This window comes from Lithobates pipiens, unplaced genomic scaffold (assembly GCF_037356315.1).
Source record: "Lithobates pipiens isolate NorthernLeopardFrog02 unplaced genomic scaffold, aLitPip1_a1.2 Scaffold_27, whole genome shotgun sequence".
Taxonomy (NCBI): Eukaryota; Metazoa; Chordata; class Amphibia; order Anura; family Ranidae; genus Lithobates; species Lithobates pipiens.
In genome coordinates, this window is record NW_027507788.1 from 223,208,341 (window position 1) to 223,226,210 (window position 17,870).

Consider the following 17,870-nt stretch of genomic DNA (forward strand, 5'->3'; position numbering starts at 1 on the left):
TAAAAAGTATGGGAGAGAGAGAGACATGGAGGGAGAGAGAGAGAAAGAAAGAGGATGAGAGAAAGTGAGGGGAACATGGAGGAAGATAGAGAAACATGGAAGAAGAGAGAGACATTTAGGAAGTGAGGGAGAGACATGGAGGAAGAGAGAGAGAGAGAAACATGGAAGAAGAGAGCCATGGAGAAAGAGAGAGGCATAGCAAAGGAGAGACACATGAAAGAAGTGAGAGGGACATGGAGGAGGCGAGAGAGCCATGGGGGAAGAGAGAGACATGGCAGAGGAGAGAGAAACATTGAAGGAGAGAGAGAGAGACATTTAGGAAGTGAGGGAGAGACATGGAGCAAGAGAGAGCAACAAACATGGAAGAAGAGGGCCATGGAGAAAGAGAAAGACATAGTAGAACGGAGAGACATTGAAAAGGTGAAAGGGACACGGAGGAAGTGCGAGAGCCATGGGGGAAGAGAGAGAGACATGGCAGAGGAGAGAGAATCATGGAGGAAGAAGGAGAATCATGGAGGAAGAGAGAGATAGGAAACAAGTGATAGGGACCCGGAGGAAGCGAGAGCGACATGGAGGATGTGAGGAGGAGGCATGGAAAAGGAGAGAGACAGAGGAAGTGAGAGGGACATGGAGGAAGAGAGAGACAGAAGAAGAGACAGGGACAATGAGGAAGAAAGAGACATGGTGGAAGAGAGAGAGAGGAACACGGAAGAAGAAAGAGACATGGATTAAGTAAGAGAGAGAGAGGCATGGAAGATGTGAGAGAGGGAGAGAGACATGGATGGTAATAGAGAGGCACAGCGGAAGACAACGAGGAATAAAGAAAGACATGAAAGATGAAAAAACACGAGGGAAGAATGAGAGGGGGAGACACACATGGAGGAATAGTGAGATGCAGAAGGAAAGGAAAAAAATGGAAAGAGACAAAGACAAAATAAAGAGAAAAGATGATAAGAAAAATGAAGGGGGAAGAGGGGGAGAGAAATGTGTTACCCATCTGCCACACCACCATTGTGTAATATCTACAATACAGCAGCCAGGCAAGTAGCATTATAAGGTGAGGCCAGAAATGGTAACCACGGGTTTTCTAAACCTTTTCTTACCCAAATTTTTCATTTGCACTTAACTAATTTGCAAAAAAAAAAACACACACACACACAGACACACACACACACAGACACACACACAGACACACACACAGACACACACAGACACACACACACACACACACACACAGACACACACACACACACACACACACACAGAGACACACACACACATAGACACACACACACAGACACACACACATAGACACACACACAGACACACACACACAGACACACACACACACATAGACACACACACACAGACACACACACATAGACACACACACAGACACACACACAGACACAGACACACACACACAGACACACACACACACAGACAGACACACACACAGACACACACACACACACAGACACACACACACACACAGACACACACAGACAGACACACACACAGACAGACACACACACAGACAGACACACACACAGACACACACACAGACAGACACACACACAGACAGACACACACACACAGACACACACACACAGACACACACACACAGACACACACACACACACACACACACACAGACACACACACACACACACAGACACACACACACACAGACACACACAGACAGACACACACAGACAGACACACACACAGACAGACACACACACACACACACACACACAGACACAGACACACACACACACAGACACACACACAGACACACACACACACAGACACACACAGACACACACAGACAGACACACACACAGACACACACACACAGACACACACACACAGACAGACACACACACAGACAGACACACACACAGACACACACACACACACAGACACACACACACAGACACACACACACACAGACACACACACACACAGACACACACACACACACACAAACACACAGACACACACACACAGACACACACACACACACACAAACACACAGACACACACACACAGACACACACACACAGACACACACACACACACAGACACACACACACACACAGACACACACAAACACACAGACACACACACATACACACACACATACACACACACATACACACACAGCTCTGCCAAAAAGATCGGTCAGACAGAACGCTGTGCCTGGATTGGTTCCCCTGTAAGGTGTTATAGTAACAGCTTTGGATGAGATTCAGGCGCGGGGGAATTGTGAAAACACGTCACGTTCACCATCAGTCTACATATGTCCATGTCTGATTTTAACATCAGATAGAGTTAAGCCCGGACAAAAATACCATCTTTATTTATATAGTGAGCGCCGCCAGCAAACAAAACAAAAACAAAACAAACATAAGCTATAGAAATGATTGCAGGGGGCATGTATTGTATGCTTCAAGAATACAGAAATATTGATCTTCAGATATGTTCATAACAGAGGTTCCTGGGGGACATCCAATCTATGCCGGGCAATGACCCAGAACAAGGGGGTCCTTCAGGGGAGACAGAGGGAGCCACACGGAGACCAGGCCCCCAGCAATGCAGAACCTTCCTTTCCACCACTTACCCTTTGGGACCCTTCTTAGATGGAATTTACACCAGTGAGGGTGTTATGTGTTGAAAAAAATACTTGTAGTAGGAGATGATTTGGCCTAGAGCCCTGGCGCCCCAAAAGTGCCCCTTTGACCCTTTTTGTGTGGCCCTCAGGGTCCCTGTAAACACTCATCTGTATTTCCCCATTGCCCTGCTGTAGCTGTGATTTCTAGCAGTCTCATGTAATATGTCTTCAGTCTATGACTGTCTCCTGAAGAATGTCCCCAGTCTCCAACAACTCCTATAATATGTTCACAGCCTCTTGCAGCATGTCCACAGTCTCTGACCATCTCCTGTTTCATATCTGTAGTCTCTGATCATCTCCTGTATCATATCTGTAGTCTCTGATCATCTCCTGTATCATATCTGTAGTCTCTGATCATCTCCTGTATCATATCTGTAGTCTCTGATCATCTCCTGTATTATATCTGTAGTCTCTGATCATCTCCTGTATCATATCTGTAGTCTCTGATCATCTCCTGTATCATATCTGTAGTCTCTGATCATCTCCTGTATCATATCTGTAGTCTCTGATCATCTCCTGTATCATATCTGTAGTCTCTGATCATCTCCTGTATCATATCTGTAGTCTCTGATCATCTCCTGTATCATATCTGTAGTCTCTGATCATCTCCTGTTTCATGTCTGCAGTCTCAGACCATCTCTTCTATTATGTCAGCAGTTACTGACCATCTCTTGTATCGTGTCTGCAGTCTCTGACCATCTCCTGTATCATGTCCACAGTCTCTGACCATCTCTTGTATCATGTCTGCAGTCTCTGACCATCTCTTGCAGCATGTCCACAGTCTCTGACCATCTCCTGTATCATATCTGTAGTCTCTGATCATCTCCTGTATCATATCTATAGTCTCTGATCATCTCCTGTATCATATCTGTAGTCTCTGATCATCTCCTGTTTCATGTCTGCAGTCTCAGACCATCTCTTCTATTATGTCAGCAGTTACTGACCATCTCTTGTATCATGTCTGCAGTCTCTGACCATCTCCTGTATCATGCCACAGTCTCTGACCATCTCCTGTATCATATCCACAGTCTCTGACCATCTCTTGTATCATTGTCTGCAGTCTCTGACCATCTCTTTTATTATATCTGCAGTCTCTGACCATCTCCTGTATCATGTCTGCAATCTCTGACCATCTCTTGTATCATGTGTGCAATCTCTGACCATCTCTTGTATCCTGCCTGCAGTCTTTGACCATCATCTTTATTCTGTCTGCAGTCTCTAACCATCTCCTGTATCATGTCTGCATTTTCTAACCATCTCTTGTATCACGTCTGCAGTTTCTGACCATTTCTTGTATCATGTCTGCAGTCTCTGACCATCTCCTGTATCGTGTCTGCAGTCTCTAACGATCCCTTGTATCATGTCTGCAGTCTCCCCCATCTCCGGTACCATGCTTAAAGTCTTTGACTATATCCTGTTTCTCTGTTGTCTCTGATATTGATTATTCGCAGAATTGTATGTGCAGTACTTTGGTGATTTTGGGGGCGGCACTTGAGACCCCTCATATCAATAAATTTGACCATCACTTTACTGTGGTGACCAATTGGGATTCAGACTATTAAAAAGGAAGGGTGGTAACAACTGATGGGTCATAGGATAAAATCAGGGAGAAAAACTGGATATCCATAACACAGGGTCCTCCCATAATGACATAAACAGCCTCTCCATTTACCTTCGGTAAGCGATCGCTATTAACCAGGATAAGCAATTCTTCTTCAAACTTCTCCAGTGAAGGATACATCATTAGATAGAGTTTGTCTAAGTGACAAGTCACTGTTTTCTGGAGGTGCGGTTTCTTCAAAGAATCTCCTACAGAAGAATAAAAATATAAAAAATCTCATATTAAAATAGAACTCCTAATAACAGGTTCAATAAGATCAGAACAAGGAAGAGGAACGCTAATCGACTGAACACAGGCAGGCTGGGCCCCGGCCGCTGACTCCCGGCAGGTATCTGATAATCTGCATTAGCAACAATGAAGCAACACGCAGCCAGCAATATACAGGGAGTGTCTTGTTTTATTGTTATTATATGTCATTTTTTTTTTTTGGGTTATTTTTGCACCAAGGATTTGCATGTGAGCACTGCAGGGATTGTTTATAGTGATTGAATTGTTGCTGCTTTTGGAGGGTTTAGGCTTTCTCCTAGCTGGCTGCCCCTCAAATCTTTTTAACCATTTGTTACTCTCCTATTGGAGTCATGTATTGTCATTTTTTAAAGGTGAACCAACTCTTTAAACCAAATCTTCACTGCATCTGAGCGCCACAAACCAAAAACACAGTTTTAAAAAAATATATAAAACAGTAGTGTTTTATTGAATAAGTAAAACAATACAGCATAAATAGTCACATAGACAAGGTATAATGCCATAACCGAGGATCAGGCAAATACAAAGCTACATAGGGCAGTGGATGGTGTCAGTAGAGCAGAGGACAGTGTCAGTAGGACAGTGGACAGTGTTAGTAGGACAATGGACGGTGTCAGTAGAGCAATGGACGGTGTCAGTAGAGCAATGGACGGTGTCAGTAGAGCAATGGACGGTGTCAGTAGAGCAATGGACAGTGTCAGTAGAGCAATGGACGGTGTCAGTAGAGCAATGGACGGTGTCAGTAGAGCAATGGACAGTGTCAGTAGAGCAATGGACGGTGTCAGTAGGGCAGTGGACGGTGTCAGTAGGGCAGTGGACGGTGTCAGTAGGGCAGTGGACGGTGTCAGTAGGGCAGTGGACGGTGTCAGTAGAGCAATGGACGGTGTCAGTAGAGCAATGGACGGTGTCAGTAGAGCAATGGACGGTGTCAGTAGGGCAGAGGACGGTGTCAGTAGGGCAGAGGACAGTGTCAGTAGAGCAATGGACAGTGTCAGTAGAGCAATGGACGGTGTCAGTAGGGCAGTGGACGGTGTCAGTAGGGCAGTGGACGGTGTCAGTAGGGCAGTGGACGGTGTCAGTAGGGCAGTGGACGGTGTCAGTAGAGCAATGGACGGTGTCAGTAGAGCAATGGACGGTGTCAGTAGAGCAATGGACGGTGTCAGTAGGGCAGAGGACGGTGTCAGTAGGGCAGAGGACGGTGTCAGTAGGGCAGAGGACGGTGTCAGTAGGGCAGTGGACGGTGTCAGTAGGACAATGGATGGTGTCAGTAGAGCAATGGATGGTGTCAGTAGGGCAGAGGACAGTGTCAGTAGGGCAGAGGACAGTGTCAGTAGAGCAGAGGACAGTGTCAGTGGAGCAGAGGACGGTGTCAGTAGGGCAGAGGATGGTGTCAGTAGAGCAGAGGACGGTGTCAGTAGGGCAGTGGACGGTGTCAGTAGGACAATGGATGGTGTCAGTAGGGCAATGGATGGTGTCAGTAGGGCAGAGGACGGTGTCAGTAGGGCAGAGGACGGTGTCAGTAGGGCAGTGGACGGTGTCAGTAGGGCAGAGGACGGTGTCAGTAGAGCAGTGGACGGTGTCAGTAGAGCAGTGGACGGTGTCAGTAGAGCAGAGGACGGTGTCAGTAGAGCAGAGGACGGTGTCAGTAGAGCAGAGGACGGTGTCAGTGGGGCAGAGGACGGTGTCAGTAGAGCAGAGGACGGTGTCAGTAGGGCAGAGGACGGTGTCAGTAGAGCAGAGGACGGTGTCAGTAGAGCAGAGGACGGTGTCAGTAGGGCAGAGGACAGTGTCAGTAGAGCAGAGGACGGTGTCAGTAGAGCAATGGATGGTGTCAGTTGGGCAGTGGACGGTGTCAGTAGGGCAGTGGACGGTGTCAGTAGGGCAGTGGATGGTGTCAGTAGGGCAGAGGACGGTGTCAGTAGAGCAGTGGACAGTGTCAGTAGAGCAGTGGACAGTGTCAGTAGAGCAGTGGACGGTGTCAGTAGAGCAGTGGACAGTGTCAGTAGAGCAGAGGACAGTGTCAGTAGAGCAGAGGACGGTGTCAGTAGGGCAGAGGACGGTGTCAGTAGGGCAGAGGACAGCGTCAGTAGGGCAGAGGACAGCGTCAGTAGGGCAGAGGACGGCGTCAGTAGAGCAGAGGATGGTGTCAGTAGGGCAGTGGATGGTGTCAGTAGGGCAGTGGATGGACGGTGTCAGTAGGGCAGTGGATGGTGTCAGTAAAGCAGTGGACAGTGTCAGTAGAGCAGTGGACAGTGTCAGTAGAGCAGTGGACAGTGTCAGTAGAGCAGTGGATGGTGTCAGTAGGGCAGAGGATGGTGTCAGTAGGGCAGAGGATGGTGTCAGTAGGGCAGTGGACAGTGTCAGTAGAGCAGTGGATGGTGTCAGTAGGGCAGTGGACAGTGTCAGTAGGGCAGTGGACAGTGTCGGTAGGGCAGTGGACAGTGTCGGTAGGGCAGTGGACAGTGTCGGTAGGGCAGTGGACAGTGTCGGTAGGGCAGTGGACAGTGTCGGTAGGGCAGTGGACAGTGTCGGTAGGGCAGAGGACGGTTTCGGTAGGGCAGAGGACAGTGTGGGTAGGGCAGTGGATGGTGTCAGAGCAGTGGACGGTGTCAGTAGAGCAGAGGACGGTGTCAGTAGGGCAGTGGATGGTGTCAGTAAAACAGTGGACGGTGTCAGTAGGGCCATTGATGGGGTCATTCGTTTTTATTTTTATTTCTTTATTTTTTCCAACTTAATTTTATTTATTTATTCTTATAAAATTTAGGAGGGCTTTGGTGGAAATATCAGGGGTTTAAACAGGGGGAATCAGCGCCACACGGGGTGATTAGGGTGTGCCCGTTCTGACCGGGAAGTTGAGAGTGTCTGTTCCTAGTGATTAGGAACAGCAATCTCTCTCCTCCAGTCAGTCCTCTCCCCCCACAGTTAGAAAAACCTCCCAGGGAACACATTTAACCCCTTGATCGCCCCCTAGTGTTAACCTCTTCCCTGCCAGTGACATTTGCAGAATAATCACATTTTTATAGCACTGATCGCTGTATAAATATCAATAGTCCTAAAAAAGTGACCGATCTGTCGGCCACAATTTTGCAGCCCCGCAAAAAAAAAAAAAGAATGCAGATTGTCGCCATTACTAGTAAAAATAAAAATAATAAAAATGCCATGAATCTATTACCTATTTTGTAGGATCTATAACTTTTGTGCAACCAATCAATATACACTTATTGCGATTTTTTTTTTTACCAAAAATATGTAGAAGAATACATATCGGCCTAAACTGATGAAGACATTTTTTGGGGGGATATTTATTACAGCAAAAAGTGAAAAATATTGGTTTTATTTTCAAAATTGTCTCTAGTATTTTTGTTTATAGCGCAAATAATAAAAACCGCAGAGGTGATCAAATACCACCAAACGAAAGCTCAATTTGTGGGGTAAAAAAAGGACATCAATTTTGTCTGGGTACAACGATGCACGACCGCGCAATTGTCAGTTAAAGCGACGCAGTGCCGAATGTGAAAAAAAAAAATGGCCTGGTTATTAAGGGGGGCAAATCCTTCCGGCCCGTAAGTGCTTAAGCAAGAACACCTATGCCTTTTCATTGAGGCTGGGTTCACACTGCTACGGTGTACGAGATCGGATGTGATTCGCACCACACTGCAGTGCAAATCACATCCGATCTCTGTGCGATGCAAGTTCAGCCATACAGATAGTATGACTGAATTCGCATCGCATCCGGCCCAAACTCGCACAGGATCCTTTTTTTGGTCCGCAGCAGAATCGGATCGCATGGGTGTTCACACCATGCGATCCGATTCCTGTCCGAGTTTGCAGATCGCACTGCGATATGCGAACCGATCTGGGGGTGTCATTAACATTTCACTGACACTCCCAGCAGTTCGCATAGGGCAGTGTGAACTGCCGCCGGGAGGCATGCGATGCGGGAACCCGCAGTAGATTCGCAGCGTTCCCGCATCGCAGCAGTGTGAACCCAGCCTTAGACAATATTTGTTTAGCGCCGGAGTTTACCTTTAGGCTGGGTTCACACTGCGGCGATGCGGGAATGCTGCGAATCTACTGCGGGGTCCCGCATCTCATGCCTGCCCTATGCGAACTGCTGGGAGTGTCAGTGAAAAGTTAATGACACCCCCAGATCAGTTCGCAGATCGCAGTGCGATCTGCAAACTCGGACAGGAATCGGATCGCATGGTGTGAACACCCATGCGATCCGATTCTGCTGCGGACCAAAAAAAGGGTCCTGTGCGAGTTTGGGCCGGATGCGATGCGAATTCAGCAATACTATCTGTATGGCTGGACTCGCATCGCACAGAGAACGCATGTGATTTGCACTGCAGTGCGGTGCGAATCATATCCGATCTCGTACACCGCAGCAGTGTGAACCCAGCCTTAAGCCGAATGGCACTATAGAAATAAGTGGTAGCTGTAATAGGAATTACTAACACTTCTAAACCACGACTCTGTGGCGGCAAGCATGCTAATCAAGTGTTTGCTGTTCAGTTGGCTCATAAAAATTCTAATAAACCTGTCTATGTAAAGAAATTAATGAAGTTGTATTGTAGATGTGTCTGCGGAGGATTGGACGTGGATATACTGTACGGTGTTGGGGTTGTCTGTATATCTCGGCGGAGACGAAAGTGCTGAAATATGAAGGGTCTAAGCAGCTGTGCTCGGCTCCCGATTATTCATTTATATTCCCTCTCCACTTGTTTAACAATAGAAATAGCATAAATGGCCCGTGTTTCTCCAGCGCCGCCTTCGAGTGCCTCCATGCACCGCGACTTCTTGGAGGGGCTTGGAGTGCCGGAAAATTAGCAGACAAATTCAAGTGGAAATACAGAACATTGCTCAGCGTCTCTGGAAACAGCCCTAAGGTCAGCGTCAGCTCTCCTTATTGGTGCTAGAAGGGCGCCGGGCGTTATATGGGGCCACCTCCGGCCCTTCCCGATCACACAAGTTATAACAAACCCGGGTGCGATCAATGGAGAAAACTTCAGCTTTGTTATAAAGTAATAACCTGGCCAAGGGTTCCCTCGCTGATTTCAATGCTGTAATGGCTCTGGAATCAGGACTGCTCTAGATCAGGGGGCTCCAGACTTTTCCATATGAAGGCCACATCGTACACTATATTACCAAAAGTATTGGGACGTCTGCCTTTACACGCATATTAACGTTAATGGCATCCCAGTATTAGTCTGTAGGGTTCAATATGGAGTTGGCAGCTATAACAGCTTCAGCTCTTCTGGGAAGGCCGTCCACAAGGTTTAGGAGGGTGTCTATGGACCATTCTTCCAGAAGAGCATCTGTGACATCAACCACTGATGTTGGACGAGAAGCTCCCGGTCTCTGCTAAAATTCATCCCAAAGGTGTTCTATCGGGTTGAGGTCAAGACTCTGTGCAGGCCAGTCAAGTTCCTCCACCCCAGACTCGCTCATCCAGGTCTTTATGGACCTTGCTTTGTGCACCGGTGTGCAGTCATGTTGGAACAGGAAGGGGCTGTCCCCAAACTGTTCCCACATAGTTGGGAGTATGAAATTGTCCAAAGGCCCATCTTTACTGACCTCCAATGTAAGGTTTCACTACACTGACCACTAATATTAGAAGGCCCATCTTCACTGTCCACCAATGTAAGGATGCGCCACAGCAAGCACCAAACTTAGAAGGCCCGTCTTTACTGACCTCCAATGTAAGGTGGCACTATACTGACCACGAATATCAGAACGCCCATCGTCCCTAACCTTCGATGTAAGAAGGCACTATGCTGACCACCAGTGTTAGAAGGCCCATCTTTACTGACCCCCAATGTAGAAAGCCACTACACTGACCACCAACATTAGAAGGCCCAACTTTACTGACCTCCAATGTAAGGTTTTACTACACTGACCACTAATATTAGAAGGCCCATCTTCACTGTCCACCAATGTAAGGATGCGCCACAGCAAGCACCAAACTTAGAAGGCCCATCTTTACTGACCTCCAGTGTAAGGTGGCACTATACTGACCACGAACATCAGAAGGCCGATCGTCCCTAACCTTCGATGTAAGAAGGCACTATGCTGACCACCAGCGTTAGAAGGCCCATCTTTACTGACCTCGAGTGTACGGTGGCAGTATACTGACCACAAATATCAGAAGGCCCATTGTCACTAACCTTCAATGTAAGAAGGCACTACACTGACCACCAGTGTTAGAAGGCCCATCCTTACTGACCCCCAATGTAGAAAGCCACTACACTGACCACCAACATTAGAAGGCCCAACTTTACTGCCCTCCAATGTAAGGAGGCACCACACTGACCGCTGTTTGGAGGACCAGCATCACTGACCTTCAATACGAAGGGTACTTCTCCAACTAACCCCCGATGAAAGGGAACACACTACAATTTTCACTATTTGAGTTTCTTTTCTGTCTATTATTTTTGTGATGTATTTACTGATCATGTAAGGCGCATGCGCAGCGCTTCCCTTAGGGGGTTATGAAAGTAGTAGGAGTTAACAAAGAAGTAAGAAAGCAGTAGGCCATTAGCGAAAAGTCAAAGTATTAATGGAGTATAAAGAGGAAGAAGGCAAGCTATGGAATTACGGAGGGCCTTGTAAACGAGGATTAGAAGTATGAAGTTAATCCTCGCCTCAGCAGGGAGTCAGTGCGGAGACTGGCAGAGGAGGCGTTAGGAAACTGGTTGGTGGGCAAGATAATTCTGCCAGTTGCATTCATAAGCGACTGTAATGCTGCCAACTTTGTCAGTGGTAAGACATTTGGTGAAGACTTACCTCATCAGTCCGGGATGATTAGCGCATACATTAATATTTCAGAAGCGTCATTACCGAAACAAATGTGGAAAGATTTATTTATTTATTTATTGATTGATTGATTGCCATTATATTTCAGCTCACCTGTGTCATCTCTTCCTTGCAGGACCCCGGGGATTTTCTCTGATCCGGATACAAGGGCGTTTGGAGGAAGTAAATGGAATACATCTTGCAGCCCGTTGTGTCTCCGCACATTGTACTGAAGGTGGCTTTTCTCAATCAACGTCATGTGTCTGTTCACTGCAAGAAAACCATTACAGGCGCTGAGAGCGCGAATCCAATCACCGCTATTTCACTTTGAAATGCACATCAAAGTGCACAGAATGCTTTTTGTTTTGTCTCGGTATTTATCATTCCAGAAATAACCTGGGAGCGGCGCTGGATGTTTCCGGCACATTATCCATGTTTTCTTCTAGTTCTGCTCATCAAATCTGAACATCACCTTAAAGGGTACCTGTATTCTTAAAAGTTATTGGGCTCCATTCACAAAGCAGCAGCTACCACTTTAAAAAACGCTACTAAAATACAGCATGCGCTATTTTATGAAGTCATGCATTATTTTAGTAGTGAAAGCATGCAGTAATTTAATGCTGGTGGTAGCCTGCGTCCTGAACAAACTTTAGTAAATAGCTGGTTGTTAAGAAGAGGGTGACTGCCGCATCCTTAACAACCAATGAGTCATCAGCTGTCAGCGGGGTTCCCTGCTGACAGCTGAATGTAGAGAAAAGAACTGACAGCATTAAATCATGGACAGAAACAGCGTGGAGTCCCCCCCCTCCCAAAATCCATACCAGACCCTTATCCAAGCATGCAACCCAGCAGACCAGGAAAGGGGAGGGTATGAATGAGCCCTCCCCCTTCCTAAATCATACCAGGCCATATTCCCTCAACATAGGGGGTGCTTTGGACCAGCTCCCCCCAAAGAACCTTGTGTCTGTGTTGATGGGGACAAGGGCCTCTTCCCCACAACCCTGGCCTGCAGGCTGGGTCTTAGTGGAATCTGGAAGACCCCCCCTCCCCCCATATGTGAATGAGAAAGTAAGCGAGAAGGAGAAAGAAAGAGAGAAAAAAAGGGAAAGAGAGAGAGAGAGAAAGGAGGGACGAGAGAGATGGAGGAGGAGTGGGGGAGGGAGGGGGGGAGAGAGAGGGAGAGAAGAGGGAGAGAAGAGGGAGGGGGGAGAGAGAGGGGGAGAGAGGGGGAGAGAGAGGGAGAGAAGAGGGAGGGGGAGAGAGGAGGGAGGGAGGGGGAGAGAGAGGGGGAGAGAAGGAGAGGGGGAGAGAAGGAGAGGGGGAGAGAAGGAGAGGGGGAGAGAAGGAGAGGGGGAGAGAAGGAGAGGGGGAGAGAAGGAGAGGGGGGAGAGAAGGAAGGAAGGAAAGAGAGGGGGGGAGAGAGGGGGAGAAGAGGGAGGGGCAGAGAGAGAGGGGGAGGGGGAGAGAGAGAGAGGGGGGGAGAAGAGGGAGGGGGGAGAGAGAAGAGGGAGGGTAAGAGAGAGAGGAGGATAGGGAGAGAGGAGGATGGAGGGGGGAGAGAAGGAGAGAGAGAGAGGGGGGAAGAGAGAAGGAGGGAGAGAAACCTGTGGGGGAGAGAGAGAGAGGGGAGGGAGAGAGGAGAGAGAGAGGAGGGAGGGAAAGAAGGAGAGAGCGAGAAAGCTGAGAACGGGGGGAGAGGGGGGGGAGATAGAGAAAAAGAGAAAAAAAAGAAAGCAGAGAGAGGGATAGAGAAACAAAAGAAAGATGGACGGAAATAGGAGAGAAATAGGATCAGTGTAGTACAGTGACTCTTCAGCACAGAGACGGCTTACTCCAAGTATGGCCGCCCCCATGTTAATACCAGGTACATACATACCTACAAACTTTACACAAAAACAAAGGTATTTGAAAAAAATGAACCCCCATGATTACGATTATTGGCATTAAATGCACTGCCGTTACCTACATGTCTAAAAATACTGTAAAAAGGCTGTAGGTCCCTTTAAGATGATTTCATTATAACAGAAGCACCGCTCAGCCCCTCCGGCCATTTAAAAGCGTACATGCGTGTCTCCAAACAACTTCGTCTAATTTGAAAGAGCTGTTGCCTTGCCCAGATCTATTCCAAATTAAATAGTTGAGGAGAAAGCTAGCTGGAGCAGGTTTGTGAATTATATCCCCTCCTTGACAATTTATGCAGGTGCCGGGCGCCGCATGTTAATTAATGTGTGCCTGGCACAAACCTCGGCTAATTATTATACACAGAATGGAAAACGCTCGTTGTGGTTTGTGCCGGCCTCTTGAAAGGTGACCATTCGATGCTTTCCTCCTAAGAAAATCAGATCATCACCGATGTATCACCGATGTATCACATACCACATACGTTAAATGTAGACAAGTACTTTATTTTAAAGTGGCCTTGTTTGATTTTTTTTTTTATATGAATCGGCATATACAATTTTCTCTAGGATTCTGGGGTAAAAATTGAATATAACCTCACTCCTGAGGTTGGTGTGAGCTGCACAGTGCACTGCAGTCATCCCATTAAGGCGATCCCATGAGGCACCACTGCATATGCATGGGATGGGTTTGGGATGGGATGGAGTAAGGTAAGGTGGGGTTGGGTTGGGTGAAGTGGGATAGGGTGGGGTGGGGTGAGGTAAGGTGGGGTGGGGTTGGGTTGGGTGAAGTGGGATGGGTGGCGGGGTGGGGTTGGGGTTGGGTGAAGTGGGATGGGTGGCAGGGTGGGGTTGGGTTGGGTGAAGTGGGATGGGTGGCAGGGTGGGGTTGGGTTGGGTGAAGTGGGATGGGTGGCAGGGTGGGGTTGGGTTGGGTGAAGTGGGATGGGTGGCGGGGTGAGGTTGGGTTGGGTGAAGTGGGATGGGGTGGCAGGGTGGGATGGGGTGAGGTAAGGTGGGGTTGGGTTGGGTGAAGTGGGATGGGTGGTGGGGTGGGGTTGGGTTGGGTGAAGTGGGATGGGTGGTGGGGTGGGGTTGGGTGAAGTGGGATGGGTGGCGGGGTGGGGTTGGGTTGGGTGAAGTGGGATGGGTTCGGGATGGGATGGAGTAAGGTAAGGTGGGGTTGGGTTAGGTGAAGTGGGATAGGGTGGGATGGGGTGAGGTAAGGTGGGGTGGGGTTGGGTGAAGTGGGATGGGTGGCGGGGTGGGGTTGGGTTGGGTGAAGTGGGATGGGTGGCGGGGTGGGGTTGGGTTGGGTGAAGTGGGATGGGTGGCGGCGTGGGGTTGGGTTGGGTGAAGTGGGATGGGTGGCGGGGTGGGGTTGGGTTGGGTGAAGTGGGATGGGGTGAGGTAAGGTGGGGTTGGGTTGGGTGAAGTGGGATGGGGTGGCGGGGTGAGGTTGGGTTGGGTGAAGTGGGATAGGGTGGGGTGGGGTGAGGTAAGGTGGGGTGGGGTTGGGTTGGGTTGGGTGAAGTGGGATGGGGTGGTGGGGTGGGGTTGGGTTGGGTGAAGTGGGATAGGGTGGGATGGGGTGAGGTAAGGTGGGGTGGGGTTGGGTTGGGTGAAGTGGGATGGGGTGGTGGGGTGGGGTTGGGTTGGGTGAAGTGGGATAGGGTGGGATGGGGTGAGGTAAGGTGGGGTGGGGTTGGGTTGGGCGAAGTGGGATGGGGTGGCGGGGTTGGGTTGGGTGAAGTGGGATAGGGTTGGATAGGGTGAGGTAAGGTGCCATTTCTGGCAGGTATAATAGAGCTTCTATGAATGGAGGTTGGAGGTGGGGGCATAGTCAGCACTCTTGACAAGAGCCTATGGCAGGCGGTGGCAGAAACGGGTTAAACGAGGCAACTCCATATTAGTGACAACAGGAGGGACTCTATAATAACGGCTTTTGGAATGAGATGTCCGGCTCCATAAAGACATGGTTTGGTGAGTTGGTAAGTAGGAACTTGAGTGCCCTTCAAAGAGCCCTGACCTCAACCCTACTGAACACCTTTGGAACGCCAAGTGTAAGCCAAGTGTTCTCATCCCGCATCGGTACCTGACCTCACAAAGGGGTAGAAGTTCCCACAGACACTCCAGCATCTTGTGGAAAGCCTTCCCGAAGGAGCGGAGGAACTCAAAAGTCCTGACCTAGGGTTTTTTTTTGAAGGTTTGGTTTGGTTTGGTTGGGGTGCTCCTTAAAATATAACCTCCTTGTCATCAGCACACAAGCCGCACTAACTGTACACTTGGTAGGAAGATGCAGCAAAACAAAAAACCAATAACTCGGGCAGCCGATCTGCGGCAGGAAATAATTATTTATGATTAGGCCCGGGGATGATGTATGCCCTCACGGGGGATAAGGTTGGCTGGAAGGAGAACCTGCAATTACATTTTATCAGTCTACATATAAAAGAAAATTAAGAACATTTATCTTTCATACGTGTTTTCTCCTTCTCGCCGTGTCTGCAGCCTGATTTATGCGCCGTGGCGATTCACGTTTTTTAGAGAATGATCAAAGGAAAGAGAAAAAAAAATAGTGTATAAGGTGTAAAATGGCTGCTTATCATGGGGGGAGGGGGAGGGCAGAAAAGTGATAAGGAGCCCAGCGCAGTACACTGAATAGTGAAACAAATGACACAGTATGTAACGGTATCACCCAATGGGGTGGGAGGGCTCACGGTAAAGTTTAGGAAGTAATGATGAGGTATTGTGTATCCTTTCTGCTCCTGGCTCTACTCAAGCCACAGCCTCAGTAGAGAAGCCTGTCCACTGCCAAAATGCTGCAGAGAAGGGCCCTTGTTCACTGTGTGGAAGCAGTGGTCTCTCTGTAGAGATTCAATATGCCCCTACTGAATCAGACACATATTTTTATAATTAGCTCATGCTCCCTGCTGACTGGAGAGCTTTAGCTCTGATTCAGCAGAGAGGGGCATGTCGGACCTCTGCAGAGAGAACACTGCTTCCCCGCAGAGAACAAGGGCCCTTTTCTGCAACATGCTGGCAGAGGACCGGCTTCTCTACTCAGATTGTGGTTGCTTTTGAAATCTCCCTGAAGGCACACAATACCTCCTCTTCAGTGGTGCTGCTGAAAATGTACCAAATTTATCAGCGTATAACACGCACCTTCAATTTAAGAGGAAAGTTTCAGGAAAAAAAACGTGTTTTTTTCAAAATAAACCACTTTCAAACAAAACAATGGTCAGTGCTCATCAATGCAGCCTGATCTGTGCCCATCCATAGCCTGATATGTACCCATATGCAGCCTGATCTGTGCCCATCTGCAGTTTCAATGCAGCCAGATCTGTGCCCATCTGCAGCCTCAATGCAGCCTGATCTGTGCCCATCCACAGCCTGATATGTGCCCATATGCAGCCTGATCTGTGCCCATCTGCAGTTTTAATGCAGCCAGATCTGTGCCCATCTGCAGCCTCAATGCAGTCTGATCTGTGCCCATCTGCAGCCTCAATGTAGCCTGATCTGTGCCCATCTGCAGCCTCAATGTAGTCTGATCTGTACCCATCTGCAGCCTCAATGTAGCCTGATCTGTGCCCATCTGCAGCCTCAATACCGCCTGATCTGTGCCCATCTGCAGCCTCAATGTAGCCTGATCTGTGCATGTCTGCAGCCTCAATACCCCCTGATATGTGCCCATCTGCAGCCTTAATGCAGCCTGATATGTGTCCATCTGCAGCCTCAATGCAGACTGATCTGTGCCCATCTGCAGCCTCAATGCAGCCTAATCTGTGCCCATCGGCAGACTCAATGCAGCCTAATCTGTGCCCATCTGCAGCCTCAATGCAGCCTGATATGTGCCTATCTGCAGCCTATGTGCCCAACCTCAGCCTGATATGTGCCCATCCGCAGCCTGATATGTGCCCATCCGCAGCCTGATATGTGCCCATCCGCAGCCTGATATGTGCCCATCCGCAGCCTCAATGCAGCCGGATCTGTGCCCATCTGCAGCCTTAATGCAGCCGGATATCTGCCCATCTGCAACCTGATCTGCGCCCATCTCACATCAATGCAGCCTGATGCCCATCTGCAGCCTCAACATCTCTCATGCAGGAAATCGGCCATCATCTCCTGTTTACTCAGCTCTCAGTCGGCAGTCACATACACAGTCCCACCGCCGCCATTGGCATTGGACCAGCTCCTTTGATTGACAGAACACTGGTCCAATGTCGGTGGCGGAGGCGGGACTGTGTGTGTGACATCAGAGCCGATTATACAGGAGATGACGGCTCTTTCCCCTCAAGGTACACTATTGGGGTATAACACGCACCCGTGATTTGCTCCCTATTTTCAGGGAGGAAAAGTGCGTGTTATACGCCGATAAATACGGCAATTGGACTTTGAAAGCAGAAAGCTCAAGAAGAATTCAGACTGAAAAAAGAAAAGGATGGAGCAGCCAGGAAACGGGAAGAAGAGGAGAGACGGATGATAGCAGAATGGAGAGAGCAGGAGATGAAAGAGAGCAGAAGATCCAGAAGAAGTGAAGAAGAGAGAGAGGAGGGCGTTCAGAAGATGCTGGGTGACGCAGAGAGTCAGTTAGAAAATGGTGGCACGTGGCACAATCCGGCGCCACCAGAAGGTC

General features: G+C 48.7%; 1 protein-coding gene across 2 annotated transcripts in view; it reads right to left on the minus strand.

Annotated features, from left to right (window-relative positions):
- NPHP4 (nephrocystin 4) overlaps nucleotides 1–17,870 on the minus strand; it is a 570,758-nt gene that overhangs the window by 311,850 nt on the left and 241,038 nt on the right. For both annotated transcript variants that reach the window (XM_077458285.1, XM_077458284.1), the window contains exons 6-7: nucleotides 11,454–11,609; nucleotides 4,350–4,486 (exon numbers count right to left, since the gene is read on the minus strand). In XM_077458285.1, coding sequence (XP_077314411.1) covers nucleotides 4,350–4,486; nucleotides 11,454–11,609 — 293 coding nt within the window. The remainder of the gene's footprint in view (nucleotides 1–4,349; nucleotides 4,487–11,453; nucleotides 11,610–17,870) is intronic.